Here is a 20,998-nt window from a genome sequence, read left to right on the forward strand (position 1 = left end):
ACGGATGGCCATGGCATCCACAGCCGAAATACTTGTCTTTCTCTGTCCCTCCGTCACCATTGTCGTTCAGGCCTTTGTCACTTCTCACTTGGATTGCAGAGTGATCACCACCATCAACAAAAACATCAAACTTACCACCGTTGAGGGTTTACTATGTGCCGGGCCCACGGCTAACAGCTCACCGCGGGATAGCTCCTTTAACCTTCACCAGAGCGGGAAACTGAGGCTTTGGGGATGCTGGGTCACTTTCCCAAGGTCACACAACTGATAGGAGGCAGGGTTCAGGTTCTCCCTCAGGCCTGGCTCTGAGGCCCAGCTCTCCGCAGGGTGCTTTCCTGCCCCCCATCCTGCGTCTGCCATAGCTGCCGGAGTCTACCCTTGTCACCCCCCTGCGCAGAATCCCTGCTGACTCCCTGGTGCCCATAGCATTAAGCTCGAGCCCCCTCACAAGGCTCTTGGGATCTGACCCCTCCTGCCCACCCATCACATCTCTGTCTCTTCCCCAGCCCTTGAGTCTGTTCCCCCGTATCTACCCCACAGGTGCCCTCCACGCCCTCCACTGGTGCTTTGGGTCCTGCTGGTTTCCCTTGCTCCAGGCTCCACGGGGAGCCTTTAGAGACCCCAGCCAATGCCCCCGCAAGACACACACCCCTGCATGTGTCCTGCAGCGACTCCAGCTCAGCCTGATGTGGGGTTGGTGGGGACAGCGATTCAGCATTGCCCGAACACCTCAGTCCCCCATGTGGGGTGTGCTCCAGGGCCCCCCCTTCCCACCGTCTTCCTTGGTCTTCAGCAGAGCTGGAGCCCAGTGTGTCCTCTCAAAGAAGGGCCTGGCTGACCTCAAAGCCCACAAGCCCTTGGCCATCCCCGGGCCTGAGCATCTGATCTTCACCCAGCTCTGGGAATAGAATGGGAGCCTCCATCCCCATTTTACAGACATAGAAACAGAGGCTCAGGAAGTACCGGGGTTTGTCCACAGTCATAGTGTCAGAGGAGGAGCTGGGCTCAGCAGGGCATCTTGGCAGGCACCCAATGCTGGCCCAAGAGGACAGAGATGACGGGTCAGGCTGGAGCAGGGCACACTGGAGGGTAATTCCGGAACACCAGCTAGGGTGCAGCAAACACCCACTCGGAGGGCTTGAGGTGCCGGTGGGGGACTTAGAGGGTGGGGCTCAGTTCTGCAGACCACCCTCTCCCATTCACCTGCTGAACAGTCTAGGTCATTCTGGCCCAAGAATCTGGACCTCTGATGTCCGGCAACCAGCACTGCGAAGGGCAGGCTCTGTCCATGGGCCCGTGGGGTGGGGGGACGGGCTGGCAGGGCGAGGCTGTTGGGAGCATTGCTCATCTGAAGGCCTTAACTTTGCAAGTGAAAGAGTTTATATAAACTGAGCAGGGCAGCTGTCAGGCTCTCCTCCTTCCCCATTCTGAGCCTTGATGTGGGTCTGGGAGAAGTTTCTGACATCCCCAGGTTCGGAGCCCATGGACCTGGGGCACTCTCTGTGCTGGCCCCAGGTGACCAAGCCACCAGGCAAAGGTAGGTGTGCATCAGGGTGGGAAGGCCCCTGAGGCCACTTCCTGGGACCTCCTGGGGCTGCAAGCCAGGCTCCCCTGTGCTGAAGACCCAGGTGAAGGGTGGGGCTCCTGAGATGACCCAGGAAGTGGGAGGAGGTGCAGACCATCCCTGCCCCTTGCTTGCTTCCCCTCCTACCCCCTCAGCCCTGCATCTGTCCCGGAAGTGTGAAAGGGAAGTGCTCGTCAGGCCCCCACTTCACCCCTGCTTTCTCAGGGGCCCCTCCCCAAGAAGCTCGCCCCAGCCATGGCTGTGAGTGTCTAACATAAGGGATGTTGTTTTTGCAGGTTTTGTGGTTTTTATTCCTTTGAACCATATCCAGCCCATCTTACATCACAATGCCATGCTTTACTTGGTATCAAATACACCGGCACTCATTGGCATTTGGAGAACTTGTTCCATAGTTAAATTACAGTTTTTAGTTGTCTGTGATGATGTATTCTCTCTGTTTCCGGTTGTCAGTATGGGAATCTTTTCTCCCAGACTTTCAATTTCTGGGTTTGGTTTGTTGGGGGGTTTTTGTTTGTTTGTTTCGTTTTTCTGGATTTGTTTTTTTGCTTTTGAAAGTCGTTATTCCTTTGGTTATGTGGCCCCTCCCAGTTGCTGCTTGTTTACGCATTATGTTTGTGACTTCTTTTGACTGTCAGTGTTGAGCCAGTCTTGCCAAGAAACAGTGTCAAGTATTCTCCTATTTCTCTACTTCTTGAAAAAAAAATTTAATTAAAAAAAAAAAAAAAACTCTTAATGGGAACCTGGCCCTGTCTGTCTTCTCTGTTCTGCAGAAATGTTGAAGGAATTGAACCAGCAGCGCAGAGCGAAAGCGTTTACAGACCTGAAAATTGTTGTTGAAGGCAGAGAGTTTGAAGTCCACCAAAATGTTCTAGCTTCCTGCAGCTTGTATTTCAAGGACCTGATTCAAAGGTTTGCCTTCCTTCCAGCTGTGGTCGGGTCTGTTCCTTTGTAGGACGCTTTTGTGTCGCTTTTCTCCTCCCCTCTCTTGCAGGTTCCTGAAGCGTGACTCCCTGTCACAGAGCCAGTAGCCATCTCTCCTCCTCCTCCTCCTCCCCCCCAGTGCCCTCTCACACACAGCCTCAGAGCATCCACTGTCCCCAGCCCGTCCCACACAGCTTTGCTGGTCTCCAGGGGCCTCTGCCAGCAGTAGACAACACCCTGCCCCACCCCCCGAGGATCCCGCTTTCTCAGTGGCTCACAAGCCCTCCCTGAGATTAGGAGGACTGCAGACTCCACTTTAAGGCACCACTTGCACGCTGCCCCCACTGGGCCAGCACGGGTCCCCAGCACCATTGTCACTGCTGTCGATAGTGAACTTAATGCCAGGAAAGCACATCGACCAGATCATCCCCCACCGAGGAGCACGAGGCACCCAAGGGGTCGCTTTTCCCCAGCCAGAGTCGGGGAGAATTGACTTGTAGCTAAAGCCTCATTCACGCTGCATGTCTTGATACTTGTACTCTGAGCCTAAAACCAGCGCTATCTGAGCACAGACCACGTGTGTCCTAAACACGGTCTCTCTCAGCCTTCGCTCCCCTCCCCTTCTGCCCTCTGCCCTGGCTATTTCTACCTGAATGGGTCTTCATGGTGCATGAGCATCTTTTTTTTTTTCCATTATGTTGATTTTTTTAATTTGTCTGCTTCATACCCTTGCAAAGACGTTAGGGGCCACCTTCTAGCGCCTTAGTGAGGGAGAGCAGCCGCGGGGGCCGGCCCAGGGTAACGCTCCTGTTTCTCTCACCCATCAGCAGATTAATGCCGCCGCTCATTTTGCCTTGCAGCCTCTCCGGGGCGGACGCTGAGCCCGGACTGTGCTCCGAGTGGGAGGACAGAACCTCTGCTTGCTTCCCAGTGCTGTGTTTGGACTTGCCAACTAACCCCAGAGTGACTGTGTTTTGTTTCAGGATGGCACACTGGCTGGCATCTCCTTTCCAATCTGTTGTGTCCTTTCACTTCGAGCTGAGCTGCCCGGCGTGCGAGCCCCGCCGAGCCGCGCTGGCCCCAGCCACGCAGGAAGGGGCAGGCTCTCTGTGACTTCCAGTCTCACGGACAGCTCGGGTCTCCCACCCCCAGTGCTTGGGTTCTCTCTGTCCGAGCACAGGGGTTGGGGGCATGAGCTCTGGGGTGAAGGGGCACGGCCAGTGGCTTCTTCAGGCCAAGGGAGGGCTTTGTGCTGCCACTCTTGGCAAATTCTCAACTGACAGTGACCAGCAACTGGCCACTGGATTGCAGATGTGGCGTCTTAGGCCTTGGTCCCTGATCCAGATCAGTTGGAGAGCACAGCGGTGCCAGGATGCAGGGACAGGTTGGCACTGAGCGATGGCCCAGCCCTGGGCTAGAAAGATGTGGGCAAGAGGAGCACAGGAGCTCTTTGACTGTCTTCAGAGACCTAACATGTAAATCAAAACCTTGCACACAACAGAGAAAAGATACCACTAGCTGGGAACCCAAAGTAGTGAACGCTTCTTGGACAGACCAAAAAGAAGGAGGAAGAACATTCCAGGCAAAGGATGGGTTGTGGGGAATGTTCTGGAATGCAAGGAATATTCTGGAATGTTTTAGAATATTCCAGGCAAGGGATGGGTTGCCTGGAATAAAAAATTGAGGACAGAGACAGTCATGAGCAGTGGGGATGGGGAGATGGCCTTCTCAGAGATAGGTTGAGCTAGGATGGGATGGGCAGACAGGCCCTGACCTCCAGGCTAGGGCCCTGGGCTCAGTCTGAGGGTGTGGAGGCCGTCAGGGTAAGTGGAGTGGGGATGCCCACCTTCAGGTAGGAGAACTGCAGGATGTGCCTCAGTAACCCTAACAGGAAAAGATGGGTGCAGGGGCTGAGAGGCTGTCACCGGAGGAGAGAGGGCAGCCTCTTGGGAGCTGGGAGACCTGGATTCTACATCTGACTCTGCCACTCATCCTATGACCCCAGGCAAGTCACGTCCTCTCCCTCAGGCCTCGGGTTTTCTCATCTGTAATAGAGGAGGTTGGTTCAAATGATGTCCAGGTTTTCTTCCTGCTCTGACATCCCAGGGTGACAGTGAGGGGATGGGCAGGGCTCCCCAAGTGCAAGCACAGGGACATGAGAAGGGCGAAGTCACAGACAGGCAGGTCCATGGACCAAGGTCAGGGAGAGCTAGGGGGAGGTGATGCATTGAGGGTCTGGCATGTCGAGTTTTAGCAGCCTGAAGATACCCAAGTAGAGACACCTGGTAGGCAGCCAGACGGACGGATCCGAACCCAGAGAGGTCTGAAGTCTGCGGAGACAGGGCTGTGTCTTCAGCGTACAGGAGGGTCACTCAGCGGGAGAGGTGGCCACAGCAGAGCCCAAAGGCGCCCCTTCAGTTCAAAATCACAAGCTTAATTTGCAGCCAATTTAAATTTTACTTCTCTCGTCCTAACCATGAGCACACGTCACCATCTCTGCCGATAGCTGCAAACAGATTCCTTCCATGGGGAGGAAAGCAGACTCTCTTCGGGAAGGTGATTTCCTTCTGGCCATGTAAAATCCTCAAGAATTTCACATTCTTAGTGATCGGGTAGCAGCTGATGTTGCCACGTCATTTCAGTCTCCTCGAGACTGTGGAGCCTCCAAACCTGTGACCCGGGAGACTTAACGTGCAGTGGCCCAAATGGCCCAGCAGGGGAGACGGGGCCCTGCCCGCCGAACCCCAGGCAGGGTCTTCCCTCTCAGGCAGCTGCACTAACAAGAGCAGAGGGTGTGGGGACGATCTGTGGGACATGACGCGCTGGTCCTTACCTTCGTGAGGGCCTAGGTGAGCACTGTCAGAGGTGGGGGGCCCAACCTCTGCCGTCCTGGGACCCCCAGGCCTCGAGGCTCGGACTGGACTCCCTCCCACCTCTAGCCTGGGGCGGGTGATGCGTTCACCGCTTTGGCCCCATTGAGGACCCTGTCCCAGCACCAGCCCCAGCCCCAGTGTGGATGCCCTCACCTGGAGCCACAGGCCAGACGTAGGGAGCCCAGTCATTCCCTACTCTTCGCCCAGCAAACAAGCAGGAGCCCCTCCCAGGTACAGGTCTTGTGAGAATCACTGGATGAGATGGGTCTCTGCCCTCAGGGAGCCCACGGTCTGGTGGGGGAGAAAGTGTAAAGAAGTGTGCCTGGGAGAGCAGGATGAGGGTAGCAGTGGAGGTTTAGAGCTCCCAGGCCGAGTGACTGACTCTACAGGGGGAGGGGCATTCGGAGACGGTCCCTGGGAAGAGGTGGCATCTGGCTTGGGTTTTGAACCCAGAGGGGAATTGGCCAGGCAGGTGGGGGCAGGGCCTCGGGACAGCAGGGGGTGAAGGCAGCGCGAGTGACCTGGTATCCCTGCAACGCCAAGTGCGAGGTGAAGACAGAGGGAATGAGGCGGCGTGGGAGGGGGGAGCCGGGTCATGGGGCTCTGTTTTAAGCCTGGGGTGTCATGGTCAGACTTGCAATTCATAAAGTTGACACTTGGACCGTGAGCGGGAGAGCCGGGTCTCAGAGTGCTCTCTGAACCAGCCTCTGATTCCCCTTCGGCCCATCAGCCCCCCATCAGCCCCCCATCAGCCCCCCCACCCCACCAGCCCCGTGGCCGGGCAGACTTCCTGCCCAGAGCCCCATTCTCCAGGCTCCAGGCCGACCTCCACTGTGTCCACCTGTTCCTCCTTCACCCGTGCTCATACTTTTGCTGAGGCTGCAACAGCTTCTTGCCCTTCGTCTTCCCTTATTTAGTTTCAAACTCTAGTCTTCTTCCTCTGACAAGGGCAAGACCCAGCCCACAGGGAGACTTGCTGAGACATCTAATGTCATCCTGCAAACCCTCCCACTGACCCTGAGGAGCAGGTGCCATTAGTACCCCCATTCTACAGGTAAAGAGATTGAGACAAGAGAACTTTAGGTAAACAGTAGATCTGGGATTGGAACTGAGGTTTGACTCCAAAGCTCATGCTCTTACCACCATCCATTTGCTAACCCAGGGAAGAACAAAACTGCACTTTTTGTTTGTGCACAAAGTTCGTAAGGAAGGGAAATAAAATCTCAGTGTTGACAGTGTAGACAGATATGCAAGGAAAAGAGACTCAGAGTGTATGTGTGTACTCGTGCACGCGTGTGTATCTATTAGAAACACTTGTAAACTGGCCACAGGATCTGCCCAAGAGAAGACACAATCCCCCCGTGAGACAGGTACCTAAGTGGCAGGACCTCTCCCTCACACCCAGGAGGGGCCAGGTCCCCTGGAGTGAGGGCTGGAAGAGGCTCGAGGAGGCCAGGAGAAGAGCGCACAAGGCCATGGGGAAGCTCAAAGCAAAGCCCAGGCTGAGACAGCTGGGCTGCCCCATCATCCATCTGTTGCCCCATCTGAGTCCCTATGAATCAGGTGAAAACCTGGCAGGAAAAGGAGCTGCAGCTCTGTCTTTGGATAATGTGAAGGCTAGTGCTGCATAACAACCAGGCCTCACCTGCATCCCAGCTGGAGGGGGAACCCCAGGAGGACTGAGTGGAGGAGAAGACTGTGGGCTGAGCCTCCTTCCAGGTTTCAGGAAGGAAGGAGGATAGGTTTGGGCAGACTAGACCTAGTGGGGTCCTGGGGATGCAGCCCCCAAGTCACAAGAGTCACTTCTCAACCCCAGCAAGCAGGACCTAGGTCTGCCCTTGACTTTCTCTTTGGGCTCATGGAGGAGAAGTCCCTTCACTTGTCCCTCAGGAGCCAAGGAGCTCTGGGGGATGGTTGGTGCCACCAGGGGCACTGGCTGCCCTCACTGGCTGGGCGGGCTGCAGGCCCCATCAGAGGGCTCAGGACTGTTCTTCTTTAGAGACAGCAGGGACACTGCCCTCCCTGCCGAGAGTGTGGGAGGAAATGTCCAGCCCCAGAGGAGCACTGCCCCCTGGTCCCACCAAATGGGACAGAGACCTGGCATTCTACCTTCCAGCGGAAACCCTCATCTCGCTAAGCCTGTTGGAGCCACCGACGTATTTGAAATATATCCTCTTTTCATAGTAAATGAAAACAGATGGACAAACTGATTTTGTGCAGGTTGATTTTCACAAGCCCCATGTGTAGACTCTGGGCTTCTCACACCAGCTCCCTCTCCAGAGGAAGCTAAAAGGATCTCTCTAATTGAGTGGCACAGACCCGGGATATAGGGGAGCCCAACAGACGTTAATGCAGTAGTCAAGCCATATGCCTTTGCCCTCCTTCCCCGAGAAGCTGGGCATTTGTGGGTGGCAGTCTGCCCCCTTTTCTGGGAGAATAGAGCAGTGTGACTAGAAGAGCAGATAGTCACACATCTCTACTACTGGCAGAATGACATGAGCCAGTCTTATTGCCAGCAAAGTCCTCAGACCCAATGAGTCTGGTGTGTGCTTGTGTTTGTGCCCTGGAGCTGATGACACGCTTGAGTGCCTGTCCGTGCGGCAGGGTGGGCGTCACGTCAGGAGGGTGGGGTCACCCTCCTGAGCAGAGCAGGGTACCATACACATTCATCCCTGCTCCGTGACTGTGCCCACCCACCACTGCCCCAACAGTTCCAGGTCCAGCTTGCAAAATGAAAGCATCTGATCACTGAGGTGTGCGAGGGGTAGATGAGGCACTCTGTCCTGAATTCTGGAGAAGGCAGTTCTTATCCCACGTGAGTGAATTGTTAATGGTGGGGTCGCAAACATCCTAATATTGGGGCTAAGGCATTCCCAGCACATCTACAGACTTAGGCCTGCCAAGCAGAGGCTGTGTCCCACACCCTAGAGACACACCCCATCTTGGGAGAAGGTGACCCCAGGAAGTCTTAGTCTTCTGATAGAACCTGGGGGCCCTGTGTGGACTGGGCAGCTCCAGCCTGACCCTCATTCCCATGCTCCGACCCCCAGTTGTCAGGTCCATAGCCCCACCCTGATAAGGCTAGGGCTGCCTGATCCTGCCCTGCTCCCCCCTTCTCCATTGTCATGTCATGACCCCGATTGCCCAGCAGCTCCCCCAGATACTCCATGGGGCTGAGAGAAATGGGATGCTCAGACCCCCAGAGCCAGCTCAGGACAGGGACAGAATGGTTATCTGGGGAGGACACAACTCCCCACTGGTGACCAGGGCCACCCATCAAGGGCAATACCTCCCAGGGGGTCCTTGCTCAGAGGGAAGAGGTCTAAGGAGCACAGAGGTCCCGTCCCAAGACAGTCTGATGGTCAGGGCTGGAGAGTGGCCACCGGCCTCCCTCTGCCCCCACAGCTGTTTGGCCACACAAGAATGCCTGTGTGGACCATAAACATGCCTATGCAGGGGAGCTGCATGAGGCCTCACTGTCAGGGGCCTCACTTCCTCCAGATCTTGAACTCAGTCATGTGACAAAGTCTCCATCCCGTCCCCAAGAGTTCCTCATTCCGAGAGGAATGGTCGGTCAGCTCACAGTGTCTGACATCTGGCCCCAGGGGCCTCCAGCCACTCCCCACAGGTCTTTTGCCCAGCGGCCCCCTCCTCTCCACAGGTTGCCCCCATGGGAATTGGGGGTTCTGGAGGGGCAGAGCCTCAGCCGAGCATCACAGGAGCAGCGGTCCTCTTCAACCCTGGACAGCACCTGCAATGGTTGACATCCCGTGAGCCTCTCCAAGCAACCCCTTGGCTCCTAGCCATGCGAGCATCACCTTGTCCCCAGGACCCTCTCCCTGGCTCAGACTCTGGGCAAGACAACATCTCCCCACAAGTGCAGCCATGCAGGTCCCATCAGACCTCTCACTCGGGGCCGGGGGCTCCACTGGCCTTCCATCTACCCAACACCCCTCCTCACAGTGTTGTTCCTTGGTTCTCAGGGTCACGAGTCACATGCATTTCAGTGCGTGTATGTGCACGTGTGTGTGCACATCCTAAAGTCCCACCTCAGCTCTTCACTGATTTTGTGCTGAGGACTCTTGGGAAGACTGGAGGGCTGGCCAGAGGGGGAGGCAGCAGTGGCTGTGAGCCTTGGGAGAAGGGGAGCAGCCCTACTTTGGCCTCATCAGCCCTGCCCTGGCTGTGGCCCAACATGACCTCTGCAGAGCATGAAGGGCGTGGGGGTGAGGGTGTGGAGGCCAGAGAGTGGCAGGTAGGAAGGAAGGCAGAGTAGAGTAAGAGGTTGACCAGATGGCCCCGGAGGCCTGGGGTGTGGAGAATGTCTGTGGTTTCAAGTGATCACATAATAAACCATTTTTATACTTAACAAAGTCACCCAAGCATGGGACTCCATCCTGACAGCAGAACACTAGGTGTGTTAAGACACTTTAAAACTCACACACACTGTGTACATCTATGGGTTTGAGAAGGGGCTCTGCTCAGACCCTCTGTTTAGCCTGTACCTTTCCGCTCAGCTTTCTGGGCCCGCCCAGGGCTCGAGGCAGAATGAAGCCTTCAGGCCCCTGGTCAGATGAGCCATCCTACGTGGAGGTGCAGAGTGGCACCCCTGGGAGGGGGGCCTGGACGCAGGCTCACTGCTCCACCTGTTCCCTGCCAGGTCATATTTGTATTGTAAAAGCCGTGGGAGGCCAGTGCCTAACCGGAGAGAATGTAGCTCAAACGGTGGCATTTCAGGTTCTGTTGTGTAGAGCAGAGTCTCCCGGGAAGGTGTTTTCCAGCCTCTGTCATGTGAACTCTGTGGGACTTTGGACCTCATCCAGTTCAGTCCTCTGTTTTGCAGATAAGGAGCCTGAGGGCCAGAGGGACCAAGGCTGCCCACCTGTCAGTGGCAGGGCTGGGGCACCCAGGTCCCCTAACTCCCTGCTTACACGGGAGTCGGCATCTCTCTGGGGCCAGCCTGCTCACCTGCCGGACACTCCACACCCCCACTGCCAGCCGCAGGTGCACCCAAGGGACCAATCGCAAGAGTCTTGGCCCCTGGCCTCCTCAGGACAGGGTGCGGAGGCAGGGCCAGGAATGCAGAGGTCATTTCCCAGCACGTGGCTGAACCCAGCCCCCCGGGCAGGACCAGGCTCAGTGCGGGAAGCAGGACAGTTCAGATTGGCCGAGACCGCGTGCCAAGACGATCGCCTCTGAGAACCCTGCCTCCTCCCTCTTAACTCTCTGGGTGTTTCTCCTCTTGGTCACTTCTCGATTGGTGTTATTTTTGCTTCATCTTATCTGTTTCCTTCCAGGTCCAGCTTTAGGGCGCGGCTGCCAGGCCTTAGGAGCCTTTGCAATGGTTTTGTATTTCTGTAGACACCAGATATAAACATATTTATATATCTGTGTCCCTCCCCTGCTCCCCCAGTTCACAAGCCCGATGCACACTCTACACGCAGGCCACTCTGACCTCTGACCCCGTGTTCCATGTGGCAGGAGGCCCCGCCCCGGGCCAGGTCCTAGGTCATGGCTGCTGGCTGTCTGTGGCGGAAGTCCTTGGTTGTTCTCCCTCCCCTCCTCCTGGCTCTAACCATTCTGTCCGTCTATCTCGTCTCGTCCTCAGTTTCCAAGCAATGTCATGAAGGGCTTCCTTTCCATGCCTAAAAGGAAACAATATGTTTTTGGAAAGAGGTGGGGTTGGAGTCGGGGTTCCGGGACGGCTTGGGGCCCTCAGTCTTCGGGGCAATCAAGGGATTGGCTGTGATCACAGACGTTTGGGAGCCTCTGTCACGCTGGAGACTCTCCCATTGGAGGCAGACGGGCCCCGGGGCCCGGGACCTGCTGGCCGCGTTTTGTTTGGCGGAGACGCTGGGGCCAGCAGTGGAGCCGAACCGTATTGTTTCCCTTTGAGGCCAGTCCTGGTCCTCGTCCCCATCCACAGCTCATGCTTTTTGATTTGCATCTTTTTTTTGCATGGACATGCCGAGTAGTGATAAGCAGGGTTTTCTGTTCTTCTGGGCGTCTCTGGTCAGACTCTTCTCTTTCAGATCCCGTGTAAGGTCGCTAGGTTCAGGTGTGTCATTGCTGTGTCCCTTGAGTCCTAAAATGAAGGGCGTGACCGAGGTGTGCAGGGAGACCTAGCCCTGTGAGGAGGCGGCGCCGTGGCCGCAGGGCGGCAGGTAAGGACACCCTGGTCTCTGTGCCTAGGTCGGTGCAAGACGGCAGCCAGTGCGGCCGGGAGAAGCTGGAGCTCGTCCTGTCCAACCTGCAGGCCGACGTCCTTGAGCTGCTGCTGGAGTTTGTCTACACGGGCTCCCTGGTCATCGACTCGGCCAACGCCAAGACCCTGCTAGAGGCAGCCAGCAAGTTCCAGTTCCACACCTTCTGCAAAGTCTGCGTGTCCTTTCTCGGTGAGCCGCGGGGAACAGTGCTGATGTGCAAACAGTTCAAAAACAGCAAGGATTGAGAGGGAAGGGCTGTGCGTGCCCAGCCAGACCGCCTCGGGGTGTAGCTGCATTCCACAGCGGTTTTAAGGTGGTAATTCGTATAACTGTGCACAAAGGCCTCTGCTCACTGGTGGGCAGAGTGTTCTCTGCATCGCTCCTCTGAGGGCCGCAGAGGCCACACCGGGACCCCGGGCAGCCTTGCGAGGACAAATGGACCGAGAAGCCTGTGTGAATGGTCTGTTCATGGGGAGCCTGTGCCCTGGCCTCACAGCCCTGCTCTCTGAACACTGAACAAAGTTGCTTCTATTAGACCCAACCCAGAGAACACACTCACTTACAGTTTGGAGCTGCCCAGTTTGGTGAGAGCAGGGAGAGGGAGGGGCAGAGACAGGAGTCACCAGAACCGGCCTGAGTGTGGAGTGAGAGAGGTGGGGATGGGAGCAGGCCAGGTGGGGATGGCCAGGGGCCTGAGATGTGACCTTGGGGGAATGAGCCATCTAGAAGAGTCAGGAACCACAGCTCCTGAGTTGGGCCCACAAAAGTGATGGGCCTCCTGGGACCCAGACACGTCTAGACTAGAATAACCATTAGTCGGATCTCAGGAGCTCTGGCCAGACTGACCCCAGGTCTGGAGGTCAGGTTGGGTGAGGCCGAGACCCATGGGAGGTGGTGGGTGGGCTTATAAGGGGTGTTACTGCTGCCATGACTCTAAGGTAGAAGGCTGTGACCCCAGACGTGCCTGTCACAGTTATGGCAGACACCATAAGCCTCAGTGTGACCCCCAGGCCTCAGTGTGACCCCCCAAGCCCAGGCCTCTTTCGCTCACAGGCACTGAAAAAGGTCCGAGCCTGGCACTGACACTCCACACCTCAGTCTCGGTCTTTCTGCCGGGACCTGCCGGAGCCGAGGGAGGCCCCGGGGAAGTCAGTATGAGATGAGGCAGAGAAAAAGCCAGAAAATGGATCTGAAGATCCAGGAACACAGGAAATGGGCTTGTGGGGACTCTGAATGCTGAAGGCAGGTCACAAAGACATGAGCTCAGAGAGGGATCCAGAGTGATGGTGACCCCTTCCAGGGCCCTGCAGTCAGTGGTCCCCTCCTGTGCTCTTGCCCCCAGAGAAGCAGCTGACGGCCAGCAACTGCCTGGGGGTGCTGGCCATGGCCGAGGCCATGCAGTGCAGCGAGCTCTACCACATGGCCAAGGCCTTTGCGCTGCAGATTTTCCCCGAGGTGGCGACCCAGGAGGAGATCCTAAACATCTCCAAGGATGACTTCATTGCCTACATCGCCAATGACAGCCTCAACACCAAGGCCGAGGAGCTAGTGTACGAGACCGTCATCAAGTGGATCAAGAAGGACCCCGTGTCCCGTGCGCAGGTAGGGCCTGCCCCACCCCCACCCGGCTTGCCCCTTCTCCCTCACAGTACAGAGATGGTGTCTGGAACAAGGGGCCAGGAAATTAGGGGAGGCAGGGCTGCCTGGTCTGACCAGCAGTGGGAGCATCTGAGAGCCAGCAGGCCCCGGTAGGGAGGCTGGACCAGCTCCCGTGGGTGCAGAGAGGTGAAGGGGGATGAGAGATGAGAAATCAGGCCCTAGAGGGTTCTCTAGGGCTGGCATTACACCTGAAGGAGACCCAAGCCAACCGAGAGACTGCAGGGCCAAGTGGGCAGCACCAGGGCCCTGCAGGGAGAGCAGCATGTGCCTGAGCCAGGCTGCCCTGGGCTCCCGTGAGCTCAGACCCAGCAGCAGGACCCCACCCGTGCTCTGGCTGTTGAGAGGGTGGAGAGCATCTGGACAAGTGGAAACCACGCTGGAGACAGGAAACCACTGCTCGCTTGATGGGAGGGAGGGCGAGTCCCTCGGGGGGGACAGCTGAAGAAATCAGAGCCGGAGTCCAGGGCGGAAGGAAAAGAGGGCAGGGTCCCCAGGAGGGCCCCTGAGTTACAGGAAATCAAGCACAGCCCGGCAGGATCTCCAGCTGACGGCCTTGCTTAGAACGGCATTACCTTGGTTCTAACGTGTGAGGCGCCTCCGGCGGTTAGTGCAGACACACAGGTAGCTCTCAGGAGAGCTCAAAGTCCCCCCAGAGAGAAGCAAATGGGAGGACGGAGTCAGGGAGGCGGGAGCCCAGAACGAGCTGAGGCAGCTGAGTGACACATGACAGGGGCTACTTTGTTGCGTGTGGAACAAGAAGAGCCATGATGGAGGGAGGGATGGGGCGGGTGCGGGCATCCACAGCCATGGGTGGATACAGGATGCAGAGATGGCTCTCCACCCCTGCCCCAGCCACTGGGCCCAGGAGAAGGCGGTCCTCTGACTGATCAGGCGGGGACGGGGCAAGATTCATTTTCAGAGGAAGGAAGTCAGGTTGGGCGGCTGTAATAATGACCACCACCATCCACCACAATGCCCAAATGTCTCCAGCCCAGACCTCTGCCTTTGATTGTCTACTGGACACCTCCAGCCCATGTCCCCCAGGCCCCTCTAATTCATAAACCCCCAGACCTACACATCTTGCTGTGTTCCTCATTTCAGTTCTGCCCATTACCCACGGCAGAAGTTGAGAGTCCTCCCACACCTTCCACCTCCACTTGGCCACACGCCACTGCCACTTGTGCCTCCTCTTACGAGAGCCAGCTTCTCTCTCTCCCCATTCAAGGCCCCTGATCTCACCAGGATGACTGCAGCCGTCTCCTGAGAGGTTTCCCTGCCTTCGGTCTCCTCCTTCCAAATTCACTCCCACCCTGCAACCTGGTGGTCTTCCTAGGAGCATGTTTGGTCCTGTAATTTCTCTGTTTAAAACCCCTCATGAGGGAATTCCCTGGCAGTCCAGCAGTTAAGACTCGGCGCTTTCACTGCAGAGGGCACGGGTTCGATCCCCGGTCCAGGAACTAAGATCCCACATGCCACGTGGCACGGCCCCCAAAAAATTTTTTAATAAAACTTTTAAAAATAAAAATAAATAAAGTAAAACCCCTCATGAGTGCTCCCATCCACTCTGCAGGAAACACTACACAGCCCTTGGCAAACAAGGCAGGAGGTCAGCGGAGGCCAGTGCCTAGCTGACCTCTCCAGTCTCATTTCTCCCTGTCTGCTGCCCAACGCCCAACAGAAGCCTTCTGCATCCAGCTCCACAGAATCCCCCAAATGCAACACTCTCTTTCACACTCCGATGCCTCTGCGTGTGCTTTGAATCCCTCCTCCTCCCCCTCCCCCCCCACCCCCCCACCCCCCGACCCCTGCTCTGCCTTAGGCCTGGAAAAGTTGGCAATCCTTCCACACCAGGCTCAGATGGCACCCACTCTGGGGAGCCTCCTCTCCTGCACTCCCACAACCCCTAACTAGACTCTTGCTTTGGGAAGAGTCCTTTTATGCGATGGATCCCCTCCCCACCCTTAAACTGTGTATACCTGGAGGTCAGGGACCAGGTCTTATTGGTCTTTGCACCCCCAATAGTACACTCAATGTGTGGCAAAGAGTGGTCACCAATTAGTTGTTGGATGAAACTAAAATAGAGTGATGAGCAAAGAGTTTGACAGACAAGAGGGAGATTCACATCAGTCCATGAAAAGCCTTTAATGCAGGTGAAGGGGTCCAATGGGATGCCACGAAAGGGGTTTGCCGGTGACGGGGAGGCACAGGTTCTGATGGTTATGACTCGCAAGCTCGATGATCACCATCCGCTCTCCTGGGCCCTCCCACCCCTTCCTGAGCTCCTGCCCCACCTCGTCAAGGATCAGGATCCTCATTTCAGTCCCCTGCAGCCTGGTGTGAAGCAGAGGCCCACCACCTGGGTGGAGGCAGGGAGAAGGTGCTCAAGAGACCGATGGATGGTCCACCCCAGGGTCAGCCACAGCATGCCAGACCTCCCCCCTCCTTCCCTCCTCGCCTCCTGTTGCTGGGAGCGCCCATCAGCTCTGCCTAGGCTGGGGTGAACAGTGTCGACATTCCCGAGCCAAATGCACACTCGAATTACGCATTTTGCCCAGTCCCACACCTCTCCCTTCTTCCTTCTCAATACGACTCACAAGAGGTGGCGCCACCTTAAAATCTAAGAAGATCCCATGTCTCCTTGACCCCGCAGTACTCGGCGGAGCTCCTGGCTGTGGTCCGCCTCCCCTTCATCCACCCCAGCTACCTGCTCAACGTGGTTGACAACGAGGAGCTGATCAAGTCATCGGAAGCGTGTCGGGACCTGGTCAACGAGGCCAAACGCTACCACATGCTGCCACACGCCCGCCAGGAGATGCAGACGCCCCGAACGCGGCCCCGCCTCTCAGCAGGTACGGCGGGATATGCCCCTAACCCCCAAAGGCAGGCGCCATGCCGTCAGCCCAGCTTTGGGTGGTCCCCCAAGGAGGCGCCAGGCACAGATGCTGACAGTGTCAGGCTATCCCAAGGGTGCCCATCCGTGTCCCTGCAGGTGTGGCCGAGGTCATCGTTTTGGTTGGGGGCCGTCAGATGGTGGGGATGACTCAGCGCTCGCTGGTGGCCGTCACCTGCTGGAACCCACAGAACAACAAGTGGTACCCCCTGGCCTCACTGCCTTTCTATGACCGCGAGTTCTTCAGTGTAGTGAGTGCCGGGGACAACATCTACCTTTCAGGTGAGGCCCCTCAGGGCTGGGCTGGGGACCGGGCACAGACTTCCCCAGGGGGCCTCTCCCTACACCAGGGTTAAGGAAGGCCAAGGCCACAAGTGTCTACTTTGCAGGGGAAGCCTTCTCCTCCTGCCCCCGGGGCTGCGCCTGCCCAGCCTGGGGCCCTTCCTCACTCCCTGCCCACTCTCTGGACCTCCCATACTGCCCACAGGTGGGATGGAATCAGGGGTGACGCTGGCCGATGTCTGGTGCTACATGTCCCTGCTCGATAACTGGAACCTCGTCTCCAGGATGACGGTCCCCCGCTGTCGGCACAATAGCCTTGTCTATGATGGGAAGATTTACACCCTCGGGGGACTTGGCGTGGCAGGCAACGTGGACCACGTGGAGAGGTAAGGAGGCCACAGTCACGACAGGGGCGTCCTCTCACATTCCCCGAGAGCTAAAAGCATATCACTCCTCCTCCCCAAACCCCACCCAATTAAGACCCACTGGAGACTGGACTTTTATTTATTTATTTATTTATTTATTTATGGCTGTGTTGGGTCTTCGTTGCTGTGCGCAGGCTTTCTCTAGTTGAGGCGAGCGTGGGCTACTCTTTGTTTCGGTGCCCGGGCTTCTCATTGCGGTGGCTTCTTTTGTTGCGGAGCACAAGCTCTAGGCACGGGAGCTTCAGTAGTTGTGGCTCATGGGCTCAGTAGTTGTGGCTCGCGGGCTCTAGAGCGCAGGCTCAGTAGTTGTGGTGCATGGGCTTAGTTGCTCCGCAGCATGTGGGATCTTCTCGGGCCAGGGATCGAACCCGTTGTCCCCTGCATTGGCAGGTGGATTCTTTTTTTTTTTTTTTTTTTTTTTATTTATTTATTTTTGGCTGTGTTGGGTCTTCGTTGCTGGGCGTGGGCTTTCTCTAGTTGCGGCGAGCGGGGGCTACTCTCCGTTGCGGTGCACGGGCTTCTCATTGCGGCGGCTTCTCTTGTTGCGGAGCACAGGCTCTAGGCGCACGGGCTTCAGTAGTTGTGGCATGCGGGCTCAGCAGTTGTGACACGCGGGCTCTAGAGCGCAGGCTCAGTAGTTGTGGCGCACGGGCTTAGTTGCTCCGCGGCATGTGGGATCTTCCCAGAGCAGGGCTCGAACCCATGTCCCCTGCCTTGGCAGGCGGACCCTTAACCACTGCACCACCAAGGAAGCCCGGCAGGTGGATTCTTAACCACTGCGCCACCAGGGAAGTCCTGAGGCTGGACATTTAAAGGCCATAGTCCCAGGCTCTTCACACACAGCAAAGGGAGAGGACCGGGGATGGTGGAGTAGAAGCAGGAAGGGTAACAACTGCCCAGCCACCGAGACGGGACACTCTTGTCCCATGCAGGGGGCCAGACAAGCTGCAGGCATGAGAGCCAATGGTGCAAAAACACAGGATGGGCTTGGATGCCCTGACCAGGCAGTTAGGGAACTTACTGGGACCGGAAGCAGCAGCCCAGTGACTGGCTGGGATGTAGGGCTAAGCTGGAACCAATGGTCCAAATGTGCACCACGCCAGTGGCTGTGCCTTCATGTTCCTGCCAAGTGGAGGTGACACACGAGGGAGCTCCCTTCCTCCCTCCCTCCCACACAACCCAGGAAATCTGCATGTAACCCAGGGAAGGGTCACTGCACACAGGCCTGGCCAACCCTCTAGAATTCTCTAGAATTCTAGAATGTAAGTCATGTGTATAAAGCCTGCCCTCTGCTGGAATCTCCAGGCTGGCTTCCTCACCTCGGCCCTTTAAAGCTGGCCGCACCTAGTGGAGGGATCATGTGTAGGCAGGAGGGGAATAGGCTGGAGGCGGGCGCTTCTCTGGGTGGAAACAGTCTTTTCCTTTGAGACGGGGAAATGGATCATGCAGAGAATGGACACCTTGGAGAGAAACTGCAGAAAGAGCTCAGACAGCTTTGTGAGTCAGCAGCAGGATGGGGGAAACTGCAGGGCAGTTCTGCTTTTGGAGAATCTAGTGCCCCAGAGAGTGACAAGTTAAGCTGAACTGGCCCCAAGTTCCAACCCAGGGGGTCACGGGTCAGGTCACCGGAGCCCTTTTCCCACACTCCTCCCGCACCCTGGCCCACCCCCCAGCACCCGTCATCAGCTGCCATGGAAAAAGCACATCTTCCCGTGTGGCAGCTTCTCGCCTGCACAGCCACACAAACCCCTCAGTTTGTATTTTTCCCTCGATGGCTAATTGGACACTTGATAAATGTTACGGCAAAGATGGTTTCAGAGTGAGACAGGCTCTGGATTTTCACTGTGGGCTTTTAACTCCCCCAAGTGGAGCTCAGAGATGGCTCAGTAACAACATTTAATTGTCATATTGATTTGAAGATAATGGGGAATCCCCGTGTGATTATGACGATATTAATACTGCTGTTGAACCTGGTTCAGCCCTGATGCCGACAGCCTTCGGTGGAACCCACTGCACACCCATCACTCCCCAAGCTTTCCAGAAAAGCCAGGTTCCACTCGTTTTTGATCCACTATAAACACACGAAAATGAGACATTTTCTATGTAGGAGTAAACTGAGCTAGATCTGTCATCCTGTCTTGCTCTTGTCAGCTATTTTTAATCCCCTAAGATGCTGATTACTCATTTTGCAAACTTGTTGATAAATACAGGGATTTGTTCAAAGATCAAATGCACAAAGAAGGGGAACAAACTCCACTCCTGTTGGGCCCAGGAGCAGTTCGCCAATGCCCAGGAGCAGCCTGTACCAGCCTGCCCTGGCAGCTGGCTAGGCCTTTGTTCCGCTGCAAAACATCAGCTGGGGCACAGAATGAGCAAGACCACCCTGGGAAGCCCAGGAGATGGAGGAGCAATCCAGGACACGGTGCCCCGAGGCCTTCCCTAGTCCACTGGGATCTGTCAGCCGTTCTTGTATGGACAGGACACAGACCTGAAGACTCTTGGGTGGAGGGTACATGGAAGGGGTGCCCACTGCTTCCCAAGGAGCATAGCTAGACCCCCTTTGGTCAAGTCAATTTCTGTGCCACACAGTGGCAATGATGAGAATTCAGGGTGACAGGAAGGTTGGGGGAATGGGGACAGACACGAGGACACTTTGTTCCCCAGGAAGCACTAATGGTACAAATTGCTCTTATATTGATAATGAATGAGATGTATGGTGCATTATAATTACCTTACTGTATTGCAGGACTAGAGCAAGATTATATAATTATAGTTTAAAACAACAGTGTAATAGACAAACCTGTATTATATCATTATATAAATAACTGGGTCTAATACTTTATAGCAATATATTGCAGTGGCTGTGGTTACTGGATAAATGATAGCAGAGCGCCGCACTCCACGGGGTCATTTGCATGTCATTAGCATATCCTTCTCAAGCAGGAAGCTGACAGATTGAGCTGAAGGGAGGGCTTGTGGCTTGGCAATCAGCCACCTGGAATAACAAGAAATTCACGTTTGGCAGAATGTGCCATTATACCGAAAGCCTGAAGACTAACAGCCACATAATCTTCCACTGTCTCCCAGTTCCTTCTGCAGGAGCTCTTTGGATCTCTGCCACATCGGCTTAAAAAACAGATATCTGAACTTCTGACACTGTCCAAAAAGGCACTTATTCCATTGCCTATTAGCCACGTATCATTCGTTTGGGGCTTAATTGAATCAGCCCCTGCTCCCCTTTCAGGTACTTGAGCTTCTTCTCAAATCCTGAGTCTGTGCAAGCACAGAGCTGGACATCTCACAGCCAGGGGCACCAGCTAGGAGATACCATCTTCCTGGGTCACCGAGCTGTGACCATGCAATGGCTCATGCCCCAAGGAGGCTCACGAGGAAAAGTGGGCCCTGTGTGCTTCCCGGGAAAGGTGTGCTGGGAGACTCCCAAGTGTGGTGGTGCAGCAAGCCCATGGCGGAGGCCCCGCCTTGGGTCCAGAACCCACGAAAGAGCAGTGAACAGCGTGGTGAGCCGTAGATGGAAGATCCAGAGTGAATGCTTGTGAGGGTGGCCCTCAGGGAACAACTGAGAGACACAGCTGCCCCACTAAGAAAGACCTCAAAGATCCCGGTTCAGTGGCCCATTTGCTTAATGCCAAGTCTACTCTTGCCATCAGCTGTGTCTGTTCTCACATTTTCCCTGCCCTGCCTGGAACTCACGTTCCATCACTTCTCCATCCTCTGACTTTGCCACTTTGTCCTGTACCACAGATCCTAGAGATCTGGTCAAGCCTGTTCAATCCTACCCTTTACCATCACTACGCCTGCCCTCTGGGGGCTGGTTGCTGGTGGAGAAAATCCCACGGTCTTGTAGATTGGCCCCACTGTGTATTGAAGTCCTCCAACCTCTACTGGATCCTCATGGTGCAGGTCATCTTTTTGTGTTTCCCTTGTCAGCCGTTTCTCCCACTCTCAAGAGCGTGCGTCTCCCATCTTCACCTCTCTCCTCAAGGGTCTTATCCCACAGACTCCTCCAATACTTGACTCCTGCTTCACAGAGAAAATGGAGCCATCAATCAAGAACTCTCTCTTTTTCCTGCCATCACTCCTGCATATGTCCTTATGCTCATGCCATCCTTGCCTTCCTCTCTCATGCCTAAATGGCC

General features: G+C 56.0%; 1 protein-coding gene across 6 annotated transcripts in view; it reads left to right on the plus strand.

Moving 5' to 3' along the window:
• KLHL29 (kelch like family member 29) overlaps positions 1-20,998 on the plus strand; it is a 312,456-nt gene that overhangs the window by 284,099 nt on the left and 7,359 nt on the right. For all 6 annotated transcript variants that reach the window (XM_061210440.1, XM_061210439.1, XM_061210438.1 and 3 more), the window contains 6 exons: positions 2,356-2,494; positions 11,572-11,774; positions 12,928-13,187; positions 15,895-16,093; positions 16,234-16,416; positions 16,622-16,802. In XM_061210440.1, coding sequence (XP_061066423.1) covers positions 2,356-2,494; positions 11,572-11,774; positions 12,928-13,187; positions 15,895-16,093; positions 16,234-16,416; positions 16,622-16,802 — 1,165 coding nt within the window. The remainder of the gene's footprint in view (positions 1-2,355; positions 2,495-11,571; positions 11,775-12,927; positions 13,188-15,894; positions 16,094-16,233; positions 16,417-16,621; positions 16,803-20,998) is intronic.

This window comes from Eubalaena glacialis, chromosome 14 (assembly GCF_028564815.1).
Source record: "Eubalaena glacialis isolate mEubGla1 chromosome 14, mEubGla1.1.hap2.+ XY, whole genome shotgun sequence".
Classification (NCBI taxonomy): domain Eukaryota; kingdom Metazoa; phylum Chordata; class Mammalia; order Artiodactyla; family Balaenidae; genus Eubalaena; species Eubalaena glacialis.